General features: G+C 43.9%; 1 protein-coding gene across 3 annotated transcripts in view; it reads right to left on the reverse strand.

The window, feature by feature from the left end:
- Window positions 1-14,560, reverse strand: part of RBM45 (RNA binding motif protein 45) — a 485,504-nt gene extending 470,944 nt beyond the window's left edge. Inside the window, exons 1-4 of one of the 3 annotated variants that reach the window (XM_032292846.1) lie at window positions 14,295-14,560; window positions 10,939-11,523; window positions 9,565-9,686; window positions 6,263-6,444 (exon numbers count right to left, since the gene is read on the reverse strand). In XM_032292846.1, coding sequence (XP_032148737.1) covers window positions 6,263-6,343 — 81 coding nt within the window. In that variant the 5' untranslated portion in view covers window positions 6,344-6,444; window positions 9,565-9,686; window positions 10,939-11,523; window positions 14,295-14,560. Of the gene's footprint in view, window positions 1-6,262; window positions 6,445-9,564; window positions 9,687-10,938; window positions 13,255-14,294 lie in introns of those variants that run through there. The other 2 variants (XM_032292844.1, XM_032292847.1) reach the window with 2 other exon arrangements.
- Between the last annotated feature and the right edge of the window lie 9,991 nt (window positions 14,561-24,551).

Raw genomic sequence — 24,551 nt, forward strand, 5'->3', positions numbered from 1 at the left:
TAGGAACATACGACACAGTTTGGCTCAATCAGAGGACCGCATACGCTTGGCTCTAAAAGGTGGGTGATGATCTACCTGAGACCAGACAACATCCTCTGTTTAAGTGGCAACTTGCCTCTTGTCCTCTTGTCAGGGACAAGTCCAGATAACTCGCCCTGAAATGCAGGCCTCTTAGGTCTCCATTTCAGGGTGATTCATCTGGTCTTGTCCCTGGCAAGACAGTTCAGTGGCATGGACAGTCACTGAACTCAAGTGTGGCTGATCTACCTGTTTATCATTTGTGTGTTTGTTTTGACAGTGTGCTGGAACCCACTGCTTATGACCACAAACGCCGAAGCTTTGCCATTTCCCTTCAGTTATGAAGCACATTCTGTACCCTTGTTGTCCCAACCCATGTTCCTTGTAGTCCACCGTTCTCGGAAGCGACTGGATGTCTTGGCCCTGACCATTTATCATTCAAAAGGCAAGGGCCATGAGAAATGCTAGCTCAGCTCATCCATCTGGACATCCCTCAGCCACTTCTATCTTCCAGCATCAGGGAGGAAGTGGAGCTGTGCCCCTCACGAGTCTTCTGAGAGATACTCAGTCTTTCTAGCTATCCCTGAAGAAGGAAGGAGTAATCATGTTCTTAGATGTTCCCCTAAGTTGATCTGGGTGTTTCCCCTGATAGCACTCTCCAGGTTGAACCTAAAGTGAAAGAAGAGTTAAGAACACTCAGGTCTGACCTTTTGCCTTTCTTCCTCTTTCCTGTTCAGGAAGGCTTTCTACTTCCCCTTCCTCTTTAATCAGAACTGCGCCTAGGTCATGTCCTCCTTCTCTACATAGCACTTGCCTTCCTCCCCTTTCCCTTCCCTGGGAAAGTGATACTGGTGTGGCTGCAGAGAAAGAAAGTGAATTTCCAAGATAAGAAAACAATTGGAAAGTGTCTTCAAAACAGTGTCCCTATTTCTCCAGCAAAACTCAGCAATCATAGATGAGTCTCCCCATATTTATTCATTCAACAATTATTTACTGAGGAGCTGGAGACAAGTCCTTGCCTGCAATAAAGTCGGAGTTTCATGAGAAAGCCAATGAGCAGCTAACAATTACAAAGATCTCAGCAGCTTCCACACTGAATGATGTTTTCTCAATTCCACATGTTTTCCCCTAAAAAATAGAGAGAACCTTGACTAAGGGCTGTGTCCTATTCCATAGCACCTAACACAGATGATGCTTTAAAAAGTTTGTTGAATAGGTGAGTGAATGAATGAACAAATGTAAAGGATAGTGTTGTAAGGGCACACATATAGGGCACTATAAAAATACACAGAAGGGCTTTGCACTTTCACTGGGATGGGGAAATGGGGCCTTAGTCAGGCAAAGAGTTCAAGGAGAAGATGATATTTGTGCTGAGTCTTGCTTTTGAGTAAGCATTGAGAGGTGGAGAAAGCACATTCCACACAGAGATACTATGATGGAAAGGATCCCACCATGTCTCGGAAATTGCATGTTGGAACTGCAAATTGCAATACGCCTGGAGTCCTTGTTGGGGACACGAAGCTGGTGAGTGAGCAAGACCTAGACTACATAGGGCCTTGTATCCATGCAAGCACTGTGTGAAGATTTTTACTCCCAGTGGAGAGGAGTTTTGTCTACTTGTTCACCATTGTATCCCTTTTACTTTTTTTTTTGGTAGAGATAGGGTCTTGTTGTGTTGCCCAGCTGGTCTTAAACTCTTAGCCTCAAGTGATCCTCTCACTTTGGCCTCCCAAAGTGCTGGGATTACAGGTGTAAGCTTCCCTTGAAGTTTAATCAGTTTCTTCTTCTCCATCTCTTTAGCTTACATGTGGTTTCAGCCAGCCATGGCCCAGACTCAACGTCAAGTCAGTCAGCCCTACGGCTCGTGCCCCTGGACTGCCTCTATCATTCCATATTTCCTAATTCAAATTTCCAGGAGCACAGATCTGATTGATGTGGCTCAGATTTTCCCAGAGGGTCACATTAGGGGGTAGCCAATTGGATGTCTGTTCTGGGTTAGGTGCCCAGCCTAGGCTGCAAAGGCAGGTCACATGGTACCAGAGTTGGCCATGTTGGCAGAAGGGCTGTGAGCATGTGGCATTCCCTTGGGGGCTGGGTTAGTGAAGCAGGTACAGGACTGACACAATCAGTACAGTCCTCAGAGAGATGGAAGGAAGAGGCCAGGACTGTGTCTTTTTCTGATTTGCATACTCCATGCTTAAATAGTGCTTCATATATGTTGAATCGATGAACATATGAGGGAATATGTGAAATTAATGAAGCAGAAGCGAGTGCTGTTCAGAAGACAATTCCTGTAACGCCAGAACAAGAAGGAGCCTGGACACTGCTCAGCAGCCCTCTTGAACCAGAGCTGTGCCTGGCACACTCTGTTCCTAGACCCAAGTCCTGGCCCCTCACAGGGTGCCCCTTGGAGCATGAGCAAGGAAAAAACCCTGTCTGCCAGGCGTTTCACCCAGAATCTCCATCTGGCTGTGAAAACTGCCCCTGTGCCAATGACAGGAGCTTGACCCAAGAGGTCTCTGGCATAGGAGAGGACTTTAGTTGCACTCCCTAATTACTCTCAGGTTTGGCAAAAGTGACTGGAAATGTCTGACCTCTCTAGTCAAACAGATGCTTCCCCTGAGCTCTAACAACCAACAAAGTTGTCAGTTGTATTGAGAAACAAGAAGCCATAATATTATTTAAGAGTCCCATGCCTTTGCTTGAGAGACATGGAAAGGAAATTACTGGGCTTGGACTCAGAAAGGATAAGTTTCAGTTTCAGCTTGGTCCCAGGTAAGTCATTTGACTTCTAAGGCTCTCACTTTCCTTAAAATTGAGGATAATCACTCTGTTCTTCCTACATCTCACTTTGTTGTAGTGAAGCTCAATTTAGATTCCTTTTGAGAAAAGAGTATAATTGAGTGGAACACTGTAGAGATGTGAGGAACTATTACTAGCATCAACAACAATCAGCAAACAAATGGATGGCGATGGGCACATCTGGAGGTAAAAAGCTCAGCTAGGAAGCTGTTGCAGGTCACCAGCCTGCAGGTGATGCCACTTTCAGCCAAGCAGAGGCAGCAGGAATGGGGAAAAGAGACAGAGACCCTCTCTTGACTTTTTGATCCATATCAGGCTAAACTATTTAATAAATGAACTACTTAAGTATAATCAGCAATTCTTTGGGAAGAAATCATCATACTTATCAAAACATTACTTGTTATAGTAATTTCTGAATTCTGAATTTCACTCCTATTTTTGTAACACCAGTAAACATGGTACATATTCTATTATTGCATTCATCGTCTGATTTAATGTATTTGTTAATTTTTTTTTCTTTTTTTTTTTTTTGAGACAGAATCTTGCTCTGTCCCCAGGCTGTAATGCAGTGGTGCGATCTCAGCTCACAGCAACCTCTGCCTCCCAGGTTCAAGCGATTCTTCTGCCTCAGCCTCCCAAGTAGCTGGGACTACAGGCACACACCACCACACCCAGCTAATTTTTGTATTTTTAGTAGAGACGGGGTTTCACCCTGTTGGCCAGGATGGTCTTAATCTCTTGACCTCATGATCCACCAACCTCGGCCTCCCAAAATGCTGGGATTACAGGTGTGTATTTGTTAAAATTTTCACCTCTTCTAGATTTGAATCCCTGCAGGGCAATGGCCTGTTGAATTACTATTTGAAACCTCTCTTGGCTCCCAGCATACTGCTTAACACGTAGTCAAAAAGTAATGTTTGATGGATGAATGAAAGTTTAATCATATCACCATGGATTGCTTTATTACTTCTAATCTTTACAATAATCTCGCAGGGAGGATATTTTAATTCCCATTTTATAGATAAAGTAAGACTCAAAGATGTTAAGTAGCTAAGTTGCCCAAGGCCCCATAACTGGTACAGCCTAGATTCCAAAGGGCCTGCTCCAGAGCTCGCTCGGCCTGTTTCCCCAGTGCCTGGCTGAAAATAACAGCTCTGGGTGGGTATGTCCTTGTAATTTGGAATTTATCTTTAAGTTGCTGAACTTCCATCCACTCCAGCACTTGCCTTGGTTGGACACACATTTCACTGTGGGGAGAAGGGAAAAGGCTTCTGGAAGGAAGGCACTGCTATGAAGGCCATAGGAAGGTTGAGTGTTTAAGACTTACTTCTTCTGAAAACAGTTTCTTGGCCAAGGTCCTCCGGGATAAAGTCTGACTGAAACTTTTTAGCAGAGCTAAGCGAACTTCATTTCTCTGTGCTTTAGAAAATCTAGCACTTCCCTTCTTGTCCCATGGGGTCTTTTGGTTTCAGGACAAGGATGGCACAGGGCCAGGTCTCCACACCTGTACAGCCAGGAAGGTGGCTGGCAGGGATTGTCCAGTAGGAAAGGAGGTTCTTAATAGTAGTTTAGAATGTATAGTTTATTTTTATTTTATTTTATTTTTGAGACAGAGTCTCACTCTGTCACCCAGGCTGGAGTGCAATGGCACCATCTCAGCTCACTGCAACCTCCACCTCCCAGGTTCAAGTGATTCTCACACCTCAGTCTCCCAAGTAGCTGGAAATACAGGTGCACCACCACACCCAGCTAATTTTTTTGTATTTTTAGTAGAGACTGGGGTTTTGCCATTTTGGCTAGGCTTGTCTTGAACTCCTAGCCTCACCTAATATACCTGCCTCGACCTCCCAAAGTGGTGAGTTTACAGGCATGAGCCAGTGTGCCCAGCCTCAGAATATGTAGTTTTTAAAGGCAGCTTATCATTAAGAAAGAAAACCAAACCACCACTATATGCTTGTGATGTCCCTATTATGTTTTTTTCAGTTATCAGAAGCACATCCAACCTGCCTGATCCAGCAAATACACTCAGTCAAACATGTTCCTCTACTAGAGGACCCAGAATTCAGTGCTCTTCATAAAACATGATTAAAAATTGCTACACTGAATGTCATCATGCAAACTAGGGCCAACTTTCTACTCAGAGACAATTGGCACCAGGCACTAAAGATTTAAGGATATTTAACAAAACCCAGAGAGTACAGAAGAGTACAAAATGATGAGTAAATGTCTCCTTCCTGAACTGCCACTCATAAGGAGCCCTAAAGTGAATCCTGAAAAATCCCTGAATTTGCCTGGACCAACCAGTCCATCAATCAGTGCACACTTTCTTCTGAGATATGAGGTCAAAGATGAGTCTCAGGCTGGGCACGGTAGCTCACAACTATAATTCCAGCACTTTGGGAGGCTGAGGTGGGTGGATCACGAGGTCAAGAGATTAAGACCATCCTGGCCAACATAGTGAAACCCCATCTCTACTAAAATACAAAAATTAGCTGGGTGTGGTGGCGCATGCCTGTAGTCCCAGCTACTCTGGAGGTTGAGGCAGAAGAATTGCTGGAAGCTGGGAGGTAGAGGTTGCAGTGAGCCAAGATCGTCCCACTGCACTCCAGCCTGGTGCCTGGCAAAAGAGTGAGACTGTCTCAAAAAAAAAAAAGATGAGTCTCTCCCTTCCCTCCCCTTAAGTGGAGATACATGCACATACCTACAAGGAGAGCTGATCATCCAAGGAGATATGTGATAAGTACCCAAGAGTGGACCAGACATTTCCCTGACGGCAGTTGGAGCATGGGGATTTTAAAATCAGACTTTCCCCACCACAACTTCTGTATTCTGAGCTGAACCTGAGCTGAACGTTAGACTTTGAACTCCAGTTATTTATGACCCTGTCGTTGTCTTCTATGAAACAGGCAACTAAGTTCCTCAGAGCCTTCTCAGATAGCACCTAGCACAATGCCTGGAACATCATAAGTGCCCAGTAAATAATAAATGTATACCTAAGGCCTGATATTTACACCTAATATCAGTTATCTCATACTTAGATTTCTTATGTGTACAGGATAGATCGTGAGTGCCTGCTCAGGGCAATTCTTCTGTTATTATCATTGCCTTTGATACTTCTTTCTAGAAACATAAAACACAAAAATCTCTGTACTGATGCCCTTTGACAGCTTACTTTTGGAAGGAGGATGGGGAAGAAGGTGGTAAGCCTCTTTGTTTAAAGAAAGCTCAAAGGATTATAGAGACAGAAGTGAATCCTGATCCAACCACTGACAGATGTTCTGTAATCGCTCCTGGCAGCAGGAGACACGAAGAGAGCTGAATTTCTTTGATGGCTACAGACCTGCCCGAATGTGACAAGGAGAATCATTCATTAAAGCCCCCAAACCAGCTCCAGGGTTCCAGGGTGGGTCTGCCTCTCTGGACCAGAGGCCTGGAAGATTACCTTGATGGCCACATTCATTTGGCAGAAATGAGAAGGCACTGAGCTCTCCAGCAAGCCGCACTGAGTGGCTGTGTTTGTCATCTTCTGGCACGTGCAGTCCTGGCTGGCTGGCTTTCCAGCTTGCTCTGGCACTCAGACCTGGCATTTCAGAAACTACTGGCAGCAGATCTTGGAATTGGTACCTTTAAAAATAAAAGTAAGGAAAGCTAATATTGCACTGGCAAAGCTCACCTGAGGCCATCTCCATCTGTCGTTCCCTCCCTTTATGACTCTCCATTTTCACTTTCTCTCTAGCAGTCAGAGCCCCTGCTGTCCTTCCATGCCCTCCCTGGGGACAGTACTGTGGACAGTCTTCCACCATTCCCTCAATTATGACTTCCTCCTCCACAGAGTCTGACAGCTGGGAAAGGCAGCTGAAGTAATTTCCATAAGGTTGTCAACTGAGCCTGGGCTGGCTGGGAAGATGGTTTCAACATGAAGGGACAAACCTGACTCCCTGCCGCAGATGGGCAGAGGGACTGTGCAGAGCATGTGATGGCCATCTGAGGCAGCAGAACTCTGGCCTCCACCCACAGCCCAAGGGGGGCCCAACAGAAACAGTTGTGGGATACTGGGCCCTTCTTGCCACTCTCCGGACATCAGCTAAGTTTCCTTAGTTACAAATAATGGATACTAAGTATGTAAAATTAAAAAAAAATTTACTGAAAGGATACAGGCTAGCTCACAACATCAAAAGAAATGCTGAATCCCTTAGTGTTAGAAAGGGCAGGAAGAAGGGAAGATCTTGGGATCAAGATAACAGGGCATACAGTACAGATTATCCTTCAGGACATTTTCTGTCCAGTATCAAGCTGTTCAAGATTCCTGGTGAAGGCCAAGCATAGCAGCTCATGCCTGTAATCCCAGCACTTTGGGAGGCCAAGTCAGGTGGATCACCTGAGGTCAGGAGTTTGAGACCTGGCCAACATGGTGAAACCCCATCTCTACCAAAAATACAAAAATTAGCCAGGCGTGGTGGCAGCTCCTGTAGTCCCAGCTACTCTGGAGGCTGAGGGAAGAGAATCGCTTGAACCCGGGAGTCAGAGGTTGCAGTGAGCCAAGATTGCATCACCACACTCCAGCATGGGCAACTTCGTCTCAAAAAAAAGAAAGATTCCTGGTGAATCTATTTGACTATGTTGGGATAGTGACCCAGTAAAGCCAATTAGATTGGCTTAATTTGATTGCCAGACCCACCAAGACTTTACAGAGCATGGGGAAGGGCTTGATCTACCAGGTTGAAAGAACAACTGGGTGGTCAAAACAGCCGGTGTCCACCTTCAACCGAGAGAAGCCCCTATTCCTCTCTTCTTTTCTTTCTTTTCTCTTTTCTTTTCTCCCCTCCCCTCCTCTCTCCTCCCCTCCCCTCCCCTTCCCTTTTTCCCTTCCCTCCCCTCCCCTTCCCTTTTTCCCTTCCCTCCCCTCCCCTTCCCCCCCTTCCCTTCCCTTCCCTCCTTTCTCTCTTTCTCTCTCTTTTTCTTTCTTCTGAGACAGGGTCTCGCTCTGTCACCCAGGCTAGAGTGCAGTGGCGAGATCTCGGCTTGCTGCACTCTTGACCTCCCTGTGATCCTCCCACCTCAGTGATCACTGAGTGATCAGTGAGCTAGCTCAGTGATCCTTCCACCTCAGCCTCATGAGTAGCTGGGATTATAGGCATGCAGCACCAGGCCAGGCTAATTCTTGTAATTTTTATAGAGACAATGTTTCACCATGTTGGCTAGGCCAGTCTTGAACTCCTGAGTTCAAGCAATCCTCCCGCCTAGGCCTCCTATAGTGCTGGGATTACAGGCATGAGCTACCGCACCTGGCCTCCCTTTTTTTCCCACACCTGTGTTTGCTCTAACTTGCCAACAACTCGATTTTACTGCGAGAAAAATGGCGGAAGAGCTCAGGAAGCCAAGAACAGGAAGGGACTTGATTACTGTTTGCAAGTAGTTTAGCTATCAAGAGGTGAGTCCTGGAGCAGATTTCTGCTCCCCTGAAATCCAGAACAGAGGAATACCATTTACCAAGCCAAGAACCTGAGTCACCCACAGTTCTCCATTGCCTTCCCTCTTCCCCACAAATCAAATAGGGCATCAATTTATTTAATTTTATCCCCCAAACATCTTTCATTTCTATACAACCTGTCAAGCCTCAGCTTTTCACCTGCCCAGGGCCAGAGCCTCCTAACCAGTCTCTCTGCCTCCTTGAATAGTTACTGACTGCAGCCAGAACGATCTTTCGGAAACCTAAATCAATCAAGATTCTCTGTCTCAGGAGCTTCTGGCTGCCTATGAGACAGAGTTAGCCTAAATGTAGGGCCCTTGTGATTTGTCTGCGGCTCACTTCTCTTGGCCTTCTTGTGAGATTCTCCTTTCTTTACAACTTTCACATCGAGTTTCTTGAAAACATTATTAGTGTCAGCCGACTGTTTGCAATGAAGAGGTGGGTAAAAGAAGTATCATCTTCATAAGGAGGTAACAAAGGTTAAGTGAGGGTATGAGAGGGAGACCCTAGTCTGATAGAGCTGGTGTCCTTACGAGAAGAGAAAAAGACACCAGTGCTTTCTTTTTCTGCCATGTGAAGACACAGCAAGAAGGCTGCCATCTGCAAAGCAGGAAGACAGCCCTCACCAGAACTGCCCCTGCCAGACCTGTATCTGAGGCTTCTGCCTCCAGAAGTGTGAGAAAATCAATTTCTTTTCTTTAAGCCACCTGGTCTGTGATATCTCTTATAGCCACCTGAGCAGACTAGGGCAGGGGCATACCCTGAAATAGTCTGCAAAAACCTTTACATCTCTTTAAAAGTCTTTTTTAAATTTTACTTATCTATATTTATTTTTTTAGAGACGGAGTCTTGCTCTGTCACCCAGGCTGGAGTGCAGCAGGGCAATCAGGGCTCACTGCAACCTGGAACTCCTGGGCTCAGGTGATCCTCCCACCTCAGCCTGCCAGGTAGCTGGGACTACAGGCATGCACCACCATGTCCTGCTGGGTTTTTGTGTGTGTGTGTGTGTGTGTGTGTGTGTGCGTGTAGGAGCGGGGGTATCACTATGTTGCCCAGGCTGATCTCAAACTCCTGGCTTCAAGTGATCCTTCTGCCTCAGCCTCCCAACATGCTGGGAAGTCTTTTGTTTTAGAATAAGTTTTGATATTCTTGCATCCTGCCTCATAGTAGCCTTACTGGCTTTAATAGAAATGTGTTATTTCCAATCATACATACAGTAAATCAAGACATAGTGACCTGCTGACTTCTAGTATCCCCAGCCCGCCATGCCTTACCTTAGGGAATTTAGAATCCAATTTCAGAGTCCTCCTCAGTCATTCCCATGTAGAGCCTTTTGGATACTCTACTCTTTGCTGAAAAATTCTCCCCCGACTCCCTTTTGTCCATTTGGCAAAGCCTATTAAAAAAAAAAAAAAAAAAACTCCAATGATCACTTCCTCTTTTAAGACACTCCTAGCCCCACACCTCAATGCAGAGCTGACGTCTTCCTTTATGTGCTCACTGTGCCTTCTGCAGATGTATTACTTGCCCTTTATTACTTGCATATATGTCTACATGTTTACATGTATATGATGTCTCCTGAATTGTAAGCTCTCTGAGGCCAGGCAGGAGGTCTGATTTATGAATGAATCCCCACAGCCTAGCAGAGGGCCAAGCAAAAAGTATATGCTTGGTAATTGTTGAAGCGTGAATGAATGAAAGAGTAAGTGAGTGAACGAATGAATGAATCACAAAGCAACTTAAAGCAGAGGGATTTTTCTGGGATGTGTTTGAAAATGGTAATTAAATGTTGAAATACAGACAGTCCCTGATTTCAGATGTTTAGACTTATGATTTTTCAACTTTACAATGGTACAAAAATGATACAAAGCCAGTGGAAAGTGGTATGATACTCTTTCATGATCATGAGGGTAGAGAACCGATATTCTACAGTGAACTGTGTTGCCAGACAATTTTGTCCAGCTGTAGGCTAATGTAAGTGTTCTGAGCAATTTAAAGTAGTGAGGCTAAGCTACAATGTTCAGTGGGTTAGGTGTATTAAATGCATTTTTAGGTTACAATATTTTCAGCTTACAGTGGGTTTATTGAGAGGTAACCTCATTGGAAACCATGGAGCATCTGTATCCCCAAAGGTTGACAGCAAAACCTCCACGGCCATAGCCACTCCACTGCCTTAAATAGGGCTGGGGACTGGTTAGAGGGTCTCCTGAGATTTCCCCAACTCATTTTGTGTAAGCCTGTTCTTCAACACCTCACTGCATCTCTTGTCGACCCCCGCCCCTCACTCCCTCTGAGCTCTCTCTACTTTAGTTGAGTTGCTATGTAGCTCATGCTTGGACTACCACATTTATTTCATAATTAGACCACCTGCCTAAAAGTACCTCTCTCTTCTGAGCCTACATATCATCTACCGATTACTTAGAACTCCAGAGGTACTGACTCAGCCACCACGCCTTTTCACGGATACATGTTAGGTGGTTTTGTGTGGAAATGCCTGTGTGTCTGTGCGTGTGCGTGTGTGTGTTTCCCACCACTCGAATGTAAACTGTCTCTGCGTCTTGCTCAGCTCTTGGCACCTGAAGCTGAATCAATATGACAGGGCAGGGAAGGAGGTTGGCAGCAGACAGCTCTGCAGGGCTCTCCCTGACCTCCTTGGCTTCATTTCCCACTGCTCCAGGTGTCCACTTCTGTCACAACGTTTGCTCCTGTCAGCTGAAGCACTCATGACAACCTGTCAGGCTGGGGGTAATGCCCTGCACCAGGGCACAGCAGTGGAAGAAGGAACCCAAGTCTTGACGATTTCACAGGACAGCCATTTTCCTTGAAGCCTGATAGAACCAGTCAGAATCCTCTTCCTTTCTTGGCTCCTCCAGAATAGAAACTGTATATACTCAGGAACATATTCTAACTAGTGGGAGGTTCTCATTTTCTTTCTGAACAACAAGGATGTTACAGTAGAGAGGAAAAATAGGCAGAGAAAGGACCTCCAAAGAGCCAGGATGTCCTCTCAGGCACTCCGTTACATGCACACATAAGGGCCAGGGAGCCCACAGCTTGCATGGCCACTAAAATGGAGCCACAGCACAGTTCTCAGCAATATCCTGCCCAGAGGGCTGCAATGGCATAGTTGGACAGAGACTGCTTAAAATATGCAGGTGGTGAGGAGTCTCTCCTTCAGAGCAGAGTTCATGGCCACGACCATTTCTCACTGTCCCAGCCATTCCTACTGCCATCTGCCAAAAGGGAAGAAAGAGAAATTATTCACAGACATCATCACTTGCCCAGCAACTCAGACTCCCACCAAATAAGGCAGCCAAGACAGCACCTACCCTTGGACTGAATTAAAGAGAAGAATTTAAGAAAAAATAATTCTCCTAGATGGCAAGACCCACAATGCTCTGGGGCACATCTAATTAACTTACAGCCTCTGATGTCAACAGCTTCCAAGGCTGGTGTAGTGGATTTGCAAACACATTCCAGAAGAGTCAACGTGATCTGGTGTTGACATAAGCCCATAACTGTCAGAGGCAGTAGTTTTCAATTTATGGATGCCATAAAGCTTTGGCAATATGATTGCTACAATGTGTGATGTGTTTTTGACAATAAGCAGGAGGTAGGGGGTTGGGGAGTATTGGTTCCACATTTGGCTATGGATGTAGGCTCATAAGGGAAAAACCTGTAGTCATTTCTGCTATTGCAAAGCAGCTACAATAATGGCTCTAAACAATGAACCTAGGAATGTTATGTGGTTCTTTACTAGGAAACTCTGGACTTCTACATCAGCTCAAAGGTACATTAGTCATTCAACACACATTCAATACCACCTACCCTATGTAAAGCACATAATGCAGAATAAGTACAGAGTACAGTGGGAGCACAAGAAATGGATGGTAGGTTTAGCTCCAAAGGATTCAGAAGATGTCAGGTCTCCTTACTTCAAGAACCCTCCTAAGAAGAACCATGATGGAAGGAAAAAAGGAGAGGGGTGGTGACCACAGCTGTCATCAGCCTTTGCTTCTATCCTGACAAGATGTGAGTGTCCTTAGATGCAGGTGTGTGAGACTTGTTCATATTGTCAGCAATAGAGGGAGTGACTTTTTCATGGTCTAAGACACAGATGTGATACTAGACTTGATTATTGACCAAAATAAAACATCACCAAAACATGCTTCATTTGTTATCACTTACAAGGCCAACATTTGGATGTACTCAGAATCTGGAGCTCAAGGGTCTGAATAATACAGTCCCAAGCTACAGCAGAAGAGTGCATGTGTGTGTGTGTGTGTGTGTGTGTGTGTGTGTGTGCATGCGTGTGCACTGTATATGTGCATGCATATGCCTAAGTGCTGGTCTGAAACTCTCTAAATGAATTCTTTATGGTTCTCAAAAGCAGAGGCAGCTGGGTTATTAGAAACAATGCAATTAGCAGATATTTACTAACCACCTACAAGGTACCAGGTATGGTGCTAAAATGGAGGGGCTAAGGGACAAACTGTGTGGCTCTCAGAAGTTAGCATACTTTTGCTTAAGAACAGAAAGTGGATAATATATTAGATCCACATTCACAGACTCATGCTAGGCAATTCCAACTAGGAAAGCCTTTTTATCTTTTTTTTTTTTTTTAAAGTTGCCCCTACACACCTGTTAGGCTGTCTGAAATAAAAAACGCTGACAACGTCAAATACTAGCAAGGACGTGGAGCAACAGGAACTCTTACTCATCACCAAAGAGAATGCAAAATGGTACAGAAACTTTGACAATTGGTTTGGTGATGTCTTACAAAACTAAACATACTCTTACCATATGATCCGGCAATACTGCTCTTTAGTATTTACCCAAAAAAGTTGAAAACTTACGCCACAGAAAAACCTGTTTGTAGATGTCAATGGCAGCTTTATTCAGAATTACCAAAACTTGGAAGCAACCAAGATGTCCTTCAAATAAGTGAACAGATAAACTGTGGCATGTCTAGACAATGGAATATTACTTAGTGCTAAAGAAATGAGCTATCAAGCCATGAAAAGACATAGAGGAACCTTAGATGTATATTACTAAGTGAAAGAAGCCAATCTAAAAAGGCTATATATTATGCAATTCCAACTATATGACATTTTGGATAAAGCAAAATCATGAAAGCAGTAAAAAGATTAGTGGTTGTCAGGGGTCTAGAGAGAGAGAGGAATGAATAAGGAAAGCATAGAGGATTTTTAGAGCAATAAAATTATTCTGTACATACTATGATGGTGAATACATGTGGTCTATCCATTTTGTGCTGCTACAACAAAACAACTGAGTCCGGGTAATTTAGAAACAACAGAAATTTATTTCTCACAGTTCTGGAGGCTGGGAAGTCCAAGATCAAAGTGCTGACATCAGGTATCTGGTTAGGACCATCTTGCTGAATCTTCCAGAGCTAATGCTATTTCTTTATATGGCAGAAGAGCAGGAGACAGATAATTCTTTCCAAAGGCCCATTTTATAAAATAATCCATTCAGGAAAGTGGAGCCTCATGACCTAAACACCTCCCATTAGGCCCCATCTCCCCACACTGTTGCATTGAGGATTAAGTTTCCAACACCTCAATTTTTGGAGGGGACAAACACATTCAGACCATAGCACATGTCATTATGTATTTGTCAAAACTCATAGAAAGCACAACACTATTGTAAACTAAGGGCCTTTATTGATAATGATGTGCCATTGTTGGTTCATGAGACTGTAAGATGTTACAGATGTTTCACTGGGGTGTCAGACGTTAATAGCAGGGGAGGAAGTATATGAGAATTCTGTATTTTCTGTTCAACTTTGCTGTAAACCTAAAATTGCTCTGAAAAATAAAGTCTACTTAATAAATGAATGAATGAATAAGTAAATAAATGACAAAAAATGGCATTCCAACCTGTGGGCAGTTGTAGAAAGAAATCAATGGATCTGATAATTAAGTTACTCAATTAGTGCCCTGAGCAGATTTCTTAGGTTCTTTTTGACATGAGAATATCTTACATTTTTATGCTGACATTGTTCATCCTGTGACTCCATAGACATGTTCAGACAGGAATAGTCCCATACTTCGGGCTTTCTGGATGACTCCAAAGATCCTGTCTCCAGCCCCAGAGTGTGAACTCTTTGAAACTGGAACCAGACAAGGTCAGCACAGAGAACTGGTGCATGAGAAGCTACTGAAGACAGGTACTCTCAGTGTTCTGTGAACATGAGGAATCATGTAAAGGAGTGAGAATGCTTTTTATTTTTAATTTTTGAAAGAGGGTCTCACTCTGTTGCCTGGGTTGGAGTATAGTGGTGTGATCTCAGCTCACTGCAACTGCTGCCTCCCAGGCTCAAGAGATCCTGCCACTGGCACACACCACCATCCTTGGCTAATTTTTTAAGCCCTTTTGGAGAAATGAGGTCTCACTCTATTGCTCAGGCTGGTCTCAAACTCTAGGGCTCAAGTCATCCTCCCGCCTAAGCCTCCCAAAGTGCGAGGATTACGGATGTGAGCCACCACACCCAGCTAAGTGAGAATGCTTAAGCAGGCATAGTAACATGACTCTGATACATTTTTTTAAAAAAGAAACTTACCAGCCAGGCACAGTGGCTCACACCTGTAATCCTAGCACTTTGGGAGGCCAAGGTGGGTGAATTGCCTGAGTTCAGGAGTTCGAGATCAGCCTGGGAAACACGGTAAAACCCCGTTTCTACTAAAATAAGAAAAATTAGCTGGGCATGGTGACATGCACCTGTAGTCCCAGCTACTCAGAAGGCTCAGGCAGGAGAATTGCTAGAACACAGGAGGTGGAGGTTGCAGTGAGCCAAGATGGCACTACTGCACTCCAGCACTCCATCGTGGGTGACAGAGCAAGACTCCATCTCTAAAAAAAAAAAAAAAAAAACTTACCAAAATGAATAAATGAATGGTCCCAATTCTGCTAAATAGTCAATTTGATCTTAGATGAAAGATTAGAAAGACATGGCAATTATTAACAGCAATTGTCTCATAAAGACAGCTCATCTGTGATTCTTACATTTTGTTTTATGCATCTTGATGTTCCACATTTTCTCCAATAAATAAGTATTTTTTTTAAATCAAAATTGAGAGAGACAAAATATGAGAGACAATGATTGTCCATCAACAGAGTAGTCAATGAGAGTTCTGAGTTTATCAAGATGATAAATGACCAGTAGGAAAACCACACATCTGACCCAGCGGGAGCTTCTAAAGAACTAGGGTACAGTTGGGTTTATTTTACTTTTACTTTTACACACTCACGTGTGTGTGTGTGTGTGTGTGTGTGTGTGTGTGTGTGTGTAGTTGTTTTTGAGCCAAGGTCTAACTGTAGCCCAGGCTGGAGTGTAGTGGCATGATCTCAGCTCACAGAAGCCTTCATCTCCTGGGCTCAAGCCATCCTCCTCCTCAGCCTCCTGAGTAGCTGTGACTACAGGTGTGCACCACCACACTCAGCCAATTTTTGTATTTTTTCTAGAGACAGGGTTTTTCCATGTTGCCCAAGCTGGTCTTGAGCTCCTGGGCTGAAGTGATCCTCCTATCTTGGTCTCCCAAAGTGCTGAGATTACACACGTGAGCCACTGTTTCCAGCTTCTTGGGTTTAAAATAAAAACTGCACATAAGAAGACAAATCTACATGTGCTGTTTGTAAGTCAACTACATGGACCATAGCAGTAAGGACCCGCTTAGTTCTTGTTGGATCCCAGGAGAAGGGCATCAAAAGAGTACAAAGCATTTGAACATGGTAGGTTTTCCCATCAAGGCCCAACCTCTTCATGATGGAAAGAAAAGGCCATTTCCAAAGCTATAAAGGGTAAGAATGACAGTGGATATAGCCCCCAAACAGATAAAAATAATACACTTGGATTTATGGACCAAAGGGTTGAGAGTAGGGAGGTGCGGGGAGGAGACAGAAATTAAATAAACCTGAACCACAGCCAGGGATCAAAATCTAACACCTTCCATTTGATTTGATGGCTCTTCCAGGAGCCTGTTAACACCTCATAACTATAACTGAGGCCCACAAAAGAAACCACTCAACAGGGGAAACACACAACAATTCACACACCCCAAAGTGATCATGGCCTTCAGTGCAGAACAGAGAGGCTCAGCAGTGAAGACGCAAGAGAAATTGGGGGCATTTATCTAATGTTCCTCAACCTCCTGGGTGTGGGTTGCTTGTTCAAATCCTCAGTTTCATGGAAATGCACATTTCTGCTTTTCAGCAAAGGGACCCTATTTATCTGACATGTAAGGTAGTGGTTTTCTGTATCCCATCTTATGGTCTGGATGAGAACTTGGGAATGGGCTGTGAGTTTCAACCAAGAGTTGGATCCACTGAAGTGCTGCCACCTTAGATACTGCTAACGTGGTAAGACATATCCTGAGTCAGGGTCACTGCTGACATCAGGCCTTTCACAGTCAAAGGGTCCCTTGAAGTTCAGATCAGTGAGGTCATGCAGGTTTTGTTCCCATCCTAACCTTTTTTAAAAACAAAAACTAGAGTTTAAAAATTCCCAGAAGTTGTATGAATTGGCAGGTAGCATAGGTTAGAGGAGGTGTGGGACTGGGCATGTATTTAATAATAGCCTTTGTGGGAGATTTTTATAATATATGAATAACTTTGATAATCACATTTCATTCATCCCTTGCCAGGAAGCTAAATAGTAACATTGCCACTCCTATTTTACATGAAGAAACTGAGTCTGAGACAGAATGACTTGCCTAGGATGGTAAGCTAGTAAGTGACAGAGCTGGGATTTGAACCCAGATCTTTTCACTCAGTTCATATGCCTACCCTAGGGGGAAGTACTACGATCCTATAGCTACAAAGGAACTTCTAAGCAAGGCCTGGGAATAGAAGCCTGAAGTGACCAAGAGCCTTTTCAGGATAGGGATCACATCCTGTTTAGCATGTGTCTCATCACATATGGTGAACAAAGGAGGAAGAGGGGTCGTGATGAGTATAGCTCTCAATGGAATGCAGTGCTTACCCACAGACTGATGGCTTGGGGTAAATCAAAATCATTCCCGTGAAGGGCTCTATCAGAAGGCAAAGCAATGAAACATCTTAGAGCATCTTCAAGGGCAGATGCAGAATAGAGACTGTAGCTGTGAGCATATGGGATCCTCCCTCCTCACCCTTTGAGGATTTTCACAAACGTTAGGCTACTTCTGGGGTCAGAGCTTGGGCAAGCAAAAAGGAAGGAGGGAGACTTCAGCCATTAACTATAGAAGGTGATATTTAAATTACCTAAGTTTTTAAAGAGAATCATCCCTATTTTTGCACATCAATCTGTAGTGGTCATCTTTCTAAATCAGTAAATATATAGATCGATATCACCACGGTTAATAGCTGCAATGTTCTCCACAATATACCAGAGCACAGTAATTTACTTAACTGATACCGCATTGGTGGACATTTATGTTGTTTCCTACTTTTTGCTATTACAACGATGTTGCTGTGTACATCCTTGCAAAGACAGATTTTCTGAACTTAAAAAGAGCGTCAGATGGTCAGAAGAGGAAAGGTGGCTTCCAGTTGGGGAAGGAGAGTCGAGGCAGGCTTTGCAGCACATATAAAATCTGAGCTGGATTGAAGGCTGGGTAGAGGATGTAAGATAAGGATTGGGGAGAAAGGCAATCAAGGTGGCCAGGTATGGTGGCTCACACCTGTAATCCCAGCACTTTGGGAGGCTGAGGCAGGTGGATCACCTGAGGTCAGGAGTTCAAGGCCAGTCTGACCAATACAGTGAAACCCCATCTCTACTAAAAATACTAAAATTAGTCAGGCATGGTAGCACACACCTGTAGTCCCAGCTACTCAGAAGGCTGAGACAGGAGAATCACTTGAATCTGGGAGCTGGAGGTTGCAGTGAGCTGAGATCACACCACTGCACCACTGCACTCCAGCCTGGACAACAGAGCGAGACTCCAGCTCAAAAAAAAAAAGAAAGGAAGAAGAAAGAAGGAAGGAAGGAAGGAAAAAAGAGAAAGGAAGGAAGGAAAAAGAGAAAGAAAGAAAAAGAAAGAAAGAAAGAAAAAAAAGAAAGGAGGGAGGGAAGGAAGGAAGGAAGGAAGGAAGGAAGGAAGGAATTAAGGAAGGAAGGAAGGAAGGAAGGAAGGTGGGAAGGGAGAAAGAAAGAAAGGCAATCAAGGCAACTGACTGAACTAGAGTAAAAGGACAGAGGTGGGAAAGGGTGGGAACAAAGAATATATGAAGCAGAGCGGCTGGAAGTAAGATTCATAAGTAGTTTTGGACAGCACTGAGGAGGGCTTTGGCTTCCAGTCAAAGGAGTCTATTATTATAGATCAACAAGGTGTTTTAATGCTGGCTCGTTCATCTTAGAGATCACTCATCTAAGCCTTAGTACTCAATGGGTAATTCAACCTCAACTCTCCTATTAATGGTTGTAAAAGAAAAAGAAGGTCCTTGATTTCTAACTGGGAAATATGAAAGAAAATTCACAGGCTCCAAGAGGCTCAGTGAGATAATGTGCAAAAGAACACCGCGTGGACTTGCACAGAGTAACTATATGGTAAGAGCGAATTGTTAGTATGAACAATCATAACAAAAGGGCATTTTTAAATTCTGGGGCTTTGCAGTTAAAAATTTAGCATTTTAAAATGTTGACTTGGCTCTGCCTGCATTTGTGCTTTTAGCTCCCCATAAAGTTGCTCTGTGAGAAAGCAAGCTTGCTTCAAGGAGAGAAAAGGGGAAGCCCCACCCATGAGGTGGCTACCAGATGAGTCTTCAGATTGTTTCTCTCTTAAATATTCTAGCCCTCACCATCTGGCCATCAAATTCACTTTAGTCTAAACTGGCCTATGATTTTTTTTTCTGTATTTGGAGTTTATATTAGAAATTAAGATTTACTACATTTACAGACCCTTCTTAGTCTTTTTATGAAAAAAGTGGAGGCAATAGAGACCCACTTGTCCAATGTGTCATTTTAAACGCGGTGGGCAAGCGCAGGGTGGCAGCTTTATTTATCATCACATGCTCACTGGAGTGCTGGTAAATGGAATTGCATGCTTGGCCAAGCACACGGGGAATAAGCACAGCATTGAGGCTGCGTTTTTACAGCAGCTCTGTGATCATGAATTATGGAAGGATTACACAAGATTTGGGAGAAGGGAGGTTCTGTTGTTTTTATTCCCTCTTTTGTGAAGATTTGAGGGTGAGGAAAAACCTAGAATAAAGGCGATAAAAAAGTCCACCAAACGATGCTTATTGGCAAATGGGTTGGGAGATTCCTAATTTATCCCTCTGGGCCAAGTCAGAAACCACGGCGCGAATAACGACTTCTCTCTCTGGAGGAGAAATTCATTAGACTCAAAGTCCTGCCGTGGCCCTGAAGCACTTGCTTTTACTGCCAACCCGAAGAGCCACACTATTCTGTTTCCATGAATTTGAGAGTTGAAGACATCCCTACTTAACAACGTTGTTAGTGAGTGAACCATACTTTCCAGAGCTGCTGCTTTTCTCTTTGCTGCCAAGCTGTGTCAAATCCACCTGATCTGCAAACTGATAGCATTTAGATCTCTTCTTTATTAAAGAGGCTACAGATCTCACTAGTACCATTTCTAAGCCACTCCCTTTTTCTCTCTGCCTGCCTAACCTTTCAACCATGCCCACAGGGCCCCAAGGCACATCTTCAGGTGCCGCTGCAAGGCTGGAGCAGGACAGAAGCCTGTCTTCCTGGGAACCTTATTCAGTTCCTTAGTGAGGCTTTCCCTTCAGATTCAACCTCAGCTTTCCTCTCCATCCTTATCTATAGCTACCAAGCTTCTTAAATAGTGTTGTTTTCTCTTACTTCTGGGCTTTTGCAAAAGTTGGTCCTTTGAAAAGAAATTCCCATCTGTCTTAGCTCAGGCTGTCACAACAAAATATCATAGACTGCATGACTTAAACAACAGAATTTCTCATAGTTCTGGAGGCTGGAAATCTGAGTTCAGAGTCCCAGCATGGTCAAATTTTGGTGACAGCTCTCTTCCTGGCTTGCAGATGAGTACCTCCTTGCTGGGTCCTCACATGGCACAGAGGGGAGAGAGAGAGAGAGAGAGAGAGAGAGAGAGAGAGAGAGAGAGAGAGTTCCTCTTCTTATAAGGGCCTTAATCCCATCATGAGGGACCCATACTCATGAACTCATCTAACCCTAATTACTTTCCAAAGGGCCCCATCTCCAAATATCATCACATTGGGGGTTGGGCTTCAACATATGAATTTGTGGGGGGCACAAACATTCAGTCATCCCACCATTGCTTGGTACTTGACTTAAAGACAACTTCTGCTGGGAGTCTTCTCTGAAATAACCAAGGCTATGGTTTCTCACAGCATCTCATATTTACCATGGTACTCACCATACTCCATTGGAATTGTCTGTATACCTATGTCTTCTTGATGGCAGGTTGAACTTCTTGATGGCAGAAATGGTGTGTTATTCGCTGATGGATGCCTACTATCCAGCATAATGGCATGCACATGGTAAGCATTTACTGAGTGCCTGTTGCCTGACTGAATTAGTCAAGGTAATGCTGGTAGAATTAACAACAACAATACAAATTAAGACATAGAAGTTAATTTCAGGTGCACATAACAGTCCAGTGCAGTTGTTCGGCAGGCAGCCTTCCATGGAGTGATTTGGGACTCTGGTTCCTTCCATCCTATGTCTCCACCATCCTCTAGAGTCTTGGAGTCCTTCTATTCCATTTAGCAGATGGGAAAGAAAGAATGAAGGTGACACACCTACTTCCTAATTGCATCTGCCTGGAAGTGGCATGCTTCTGTGCCAATCACATCCCATTCTAAGAACTGGCCCCAGCTAGAGGCAAGGGCTGAGAGGGAAGTGGGACCAGACTGAGAGATATGATCCCTGATGAGCAGCTGCTTCCAAGCAACGCTCCTCTATGTGGAATGAATGAATGAGTGAATGAGATCAAAGACACAGCACAGTGGAAAGAACTGAGGAATATTGGGACTAAGAGAAAAACCAGATTAAATCACCCAATACTGTCATTTTATATAAGATGCAAGTCCAGAGCAGATAAATAGCAAATAACACAAGTATTTACTATTTACTTAAAGACCTGGGGTTTAAATTCAGGTGACCTTAGTTCTTGCCCTAGTTTGTTGAATGTAAAAGTCACCCCCACCTCTCTGAGCTTCAGTTTTGTCACCTTTAAAATATGAAGTTTGTGCCAGATGCTCTCTAACATTCAGCCCAGCCTTGCTGGGCTGAAGGTGCCACAACCATGACTGTGGAGGTTTGCTCTGGGAATGTAATAGTTCAGGTCCCTAGGACCACACTCGACAACCAAGAAGTGAAATTTCGATCCCTTGGTCAGTTGTTTTATCTGCACATGTTCTGTTGATCAGAAACCATCCTTCAACAAAATGAACCATATTGTAAAGGTGTTTTAGAAGGAGGAGTCAAAAACTGTCCACACACCTTCATCCATCCAGAATTGGCCTGGGTTCACAGGTGAGGTCACCGGGCATGGAATGAATACCTGTGACACACCTCAGGCAGAATTTAGACTATCGCATAGTAAGAATGAGTGTGACACTGTCTCTGCCATTTGAGATCTGAGGATTTTCTGATTGTTAATAGTAGCACTGTTCTTTCTATTTAAATAGTTCTGACCATGCATTTCATGCTATTTAGATGTGCTCTAAGTCTCTAATTTTAAAACATTTGGGTAGGAAACAGAAAAGAATATTGAATAGAGTGCTGACTTCATTAGGAGCCTATTTTAGGAGATAAACACATTTGAATAGTAGAAGTTTTCAGAAATTACTTCGAATAAGGGTAAACAAATGGGACTAGTTGTTTTTTAGAGGTTAATGAGAAACTTCAAATGTTTTTGGCCTGGAGACTTTCTTGAAACTATAATGACTTTCTAGACCCAAGTATAGCTAAATGACTCGTGCTTAAATCCTCAAAATACAAATTAGTAAGAATGTGTTATAGAAGTCTTAGAAGCATTTGTTTTCATTTAGATCATTGCATTTTCTTAGGAGAAAATGCAAGGGTTCCCCAGTGTTCTGAAAGTTGTGTGTTCCACGCATCTGTCTCAACACAGAGGATCATTAAAATCTCTTTCAGACCTCCCAAACCCCAGGCCCTTTCACAGTGAAATCCTGTTCTGACTGATGTCCGTTACCTCCCTGTCCTGGAGAAAAGAATCAAGTAACTATTCTCTTTCCACTTCCATCTCCCGATATTCCTTAATTTGGGTATCTACTTCCCAACATGGCAAGGGGTAGCACAGAAATGACACTGCTTTTGAAGTCACTGGCAGAGCACTCCCTAGATTCAAATTGTCAAGAAAGGTTCCCCTGCCCCCATCCCTGCTGCTGCCATTTTACACAATTTACCTTCCATCCCCAAATCTGGACCACCAGACTATAAAGAAAAGAGGAAAAGCAAGCAGTCTAAAGAGTCTTCATTCTTCTTCATGGTATAAAGCAACATGTTGCTGTGGCTTTTGACCTCCACTGGTTGGATTAGATGATTTTCCACATGGTTTATTGTGAAAGGTTTTATTGCACAGATCCCTCAACAATTTAATTGCCATAAAAATAGCTAACATATGTGGCAGGCTTTAAAAATGTCCACCCGCCAAATGGATTTGCTTCTCATGTGGCCACCAGGAGCTGGCAGCTTTTACCTCCACATGCCTCGGTAAGGTTGGAGTCACCCCGATGGGCTGCAATGAATGCAGGTCTTGGCTTCCATTTTGCTTTTTCTGTACTGTTGATGGTTCAATTTGTTTGCTTGCTTGTTTTTCTTCTTTTGGGGGTGTGTTTTTAAAGACCTATCTCTAAGGGCAATACAAAGTTGGTAGTCTTAGATTCCATGAGGGTGGAATGAACTGAGCCCAGGGCCACCATCTCAATGGCTTAGTCTGATCCTCATAGTTGCTCAAGTGTTATTATCTGTAAGCTACCAACATTCCTAACCTATCTCTTAAAAGCCACAAGAGAGAAATCTGCCGTAATCTTCTAGAAACACTGCAGCCATTTCCTTGAAAGGAAGCCATTGTCTTTACATTGTATTTTTTTTTTACTAGTTAGAACAATACTAAACATTCATATATGCATGCATGTCTCTTCACATAGCAGATGCTACTTCTTCAAAGGAGGCTGCCTACTGAGCAATCCTTCTAGGTCTAGCTAATTAATTTTTCCTCCACAGACCAAATAACTATGTGTGAGCTCTCTGTTGACTTCTATCACTTTTGACTCTTTTGGGCCTGGAGGGCCCAAAAGGCAGCCTTACAGTGTTACACAAACTAGCCCGTGAACAGCAGTCCCCCCTCCTTCCTCCGTAGTGGTTCCCCCTCCAGTTGCATATAACTCATCTGGAAGATGATATTGTCTGATAGAAGAATGCCTGTAGGCCACACGCAATGGCTCACACCTGTAATCCCAGCACTTTGGGAGGGTGAGGTGGGTGGATCATTGGAGGTCAGGAGTTTGAGACCAGCATGACCAACATGGTGAAACCCTGTCTCTACTAAAAGTACAAAAATTAGCCAGGCGTGGTGGTGGGCACCTGCAATCCCAGCTACTTGGGAGGCTGAGGCAGGAGAATCACTTGCACCTGGGAGGCAGAGGTTGCAGTGAGCTGAGATCATACCATTGCACTCCAGCATGGGTGACAAAAGCAAAACTCCGCCTCAAAAAATAAATAAATTAATTAAAATGCTAGTATCTGTTCCTGGATGCCAGCAAGGTCTCCCCTGTTCCAGCTACCAGCAGGAAGTCAGAAAGGTGGGAAAAGGCCTCCACTTGTTCCCCCTCCCCACCCAGAGTCTTGTCTGGTTGCCTAGCTGAGGCATCTCCACCCAGGCCCAACGAAGCTTCTCTTGAGCAGTTCTACTGACTTCTGATCTTCACCTGTCTTTCCACAGTGGCTCAAAATTAATCCCAGGGACCATGGAGGGTCGCTCCATTCTTCATCCTCCTGGTTAAACTGGCATTTTTGATCCACATATTTCTCTCTCCTTAGTAACAGTAGCAGGGCGCTAAACATTTTGTTAGGAGCTGGTAGCAGAATTTACCTGATGGAGACTTGTCTTGTTTACCAAAACATTTTGATAAGCCACTTTGGCTATAGTAAGATGATCCTTAGGGCCTGGGCTGGATGAGACAAGATGGTTTATAAAGTGAGAAGCCTTTTTTAGTTTCTAAGAGCAATGCTGGAGGAAGAGGGGGCCTGGGAATGGAGATAAACTAGGAGAGATGA

This window comes from Sapajus apella, unplaced genomic scaffold (assembly GCF_009761245.1).
Source record: "Sapajus apella isolate SASKATOON/1434 unplaced genomic scaffold, GSC_monkey_1.0 scaffold28, whole genome shotgun sequence".
Classification (NCBI taxonomy): Eukaryota; Metazoa; Chordata; class Mammalia; order Primates; family Cebidae; genus Sapajus; species Sapajus apella.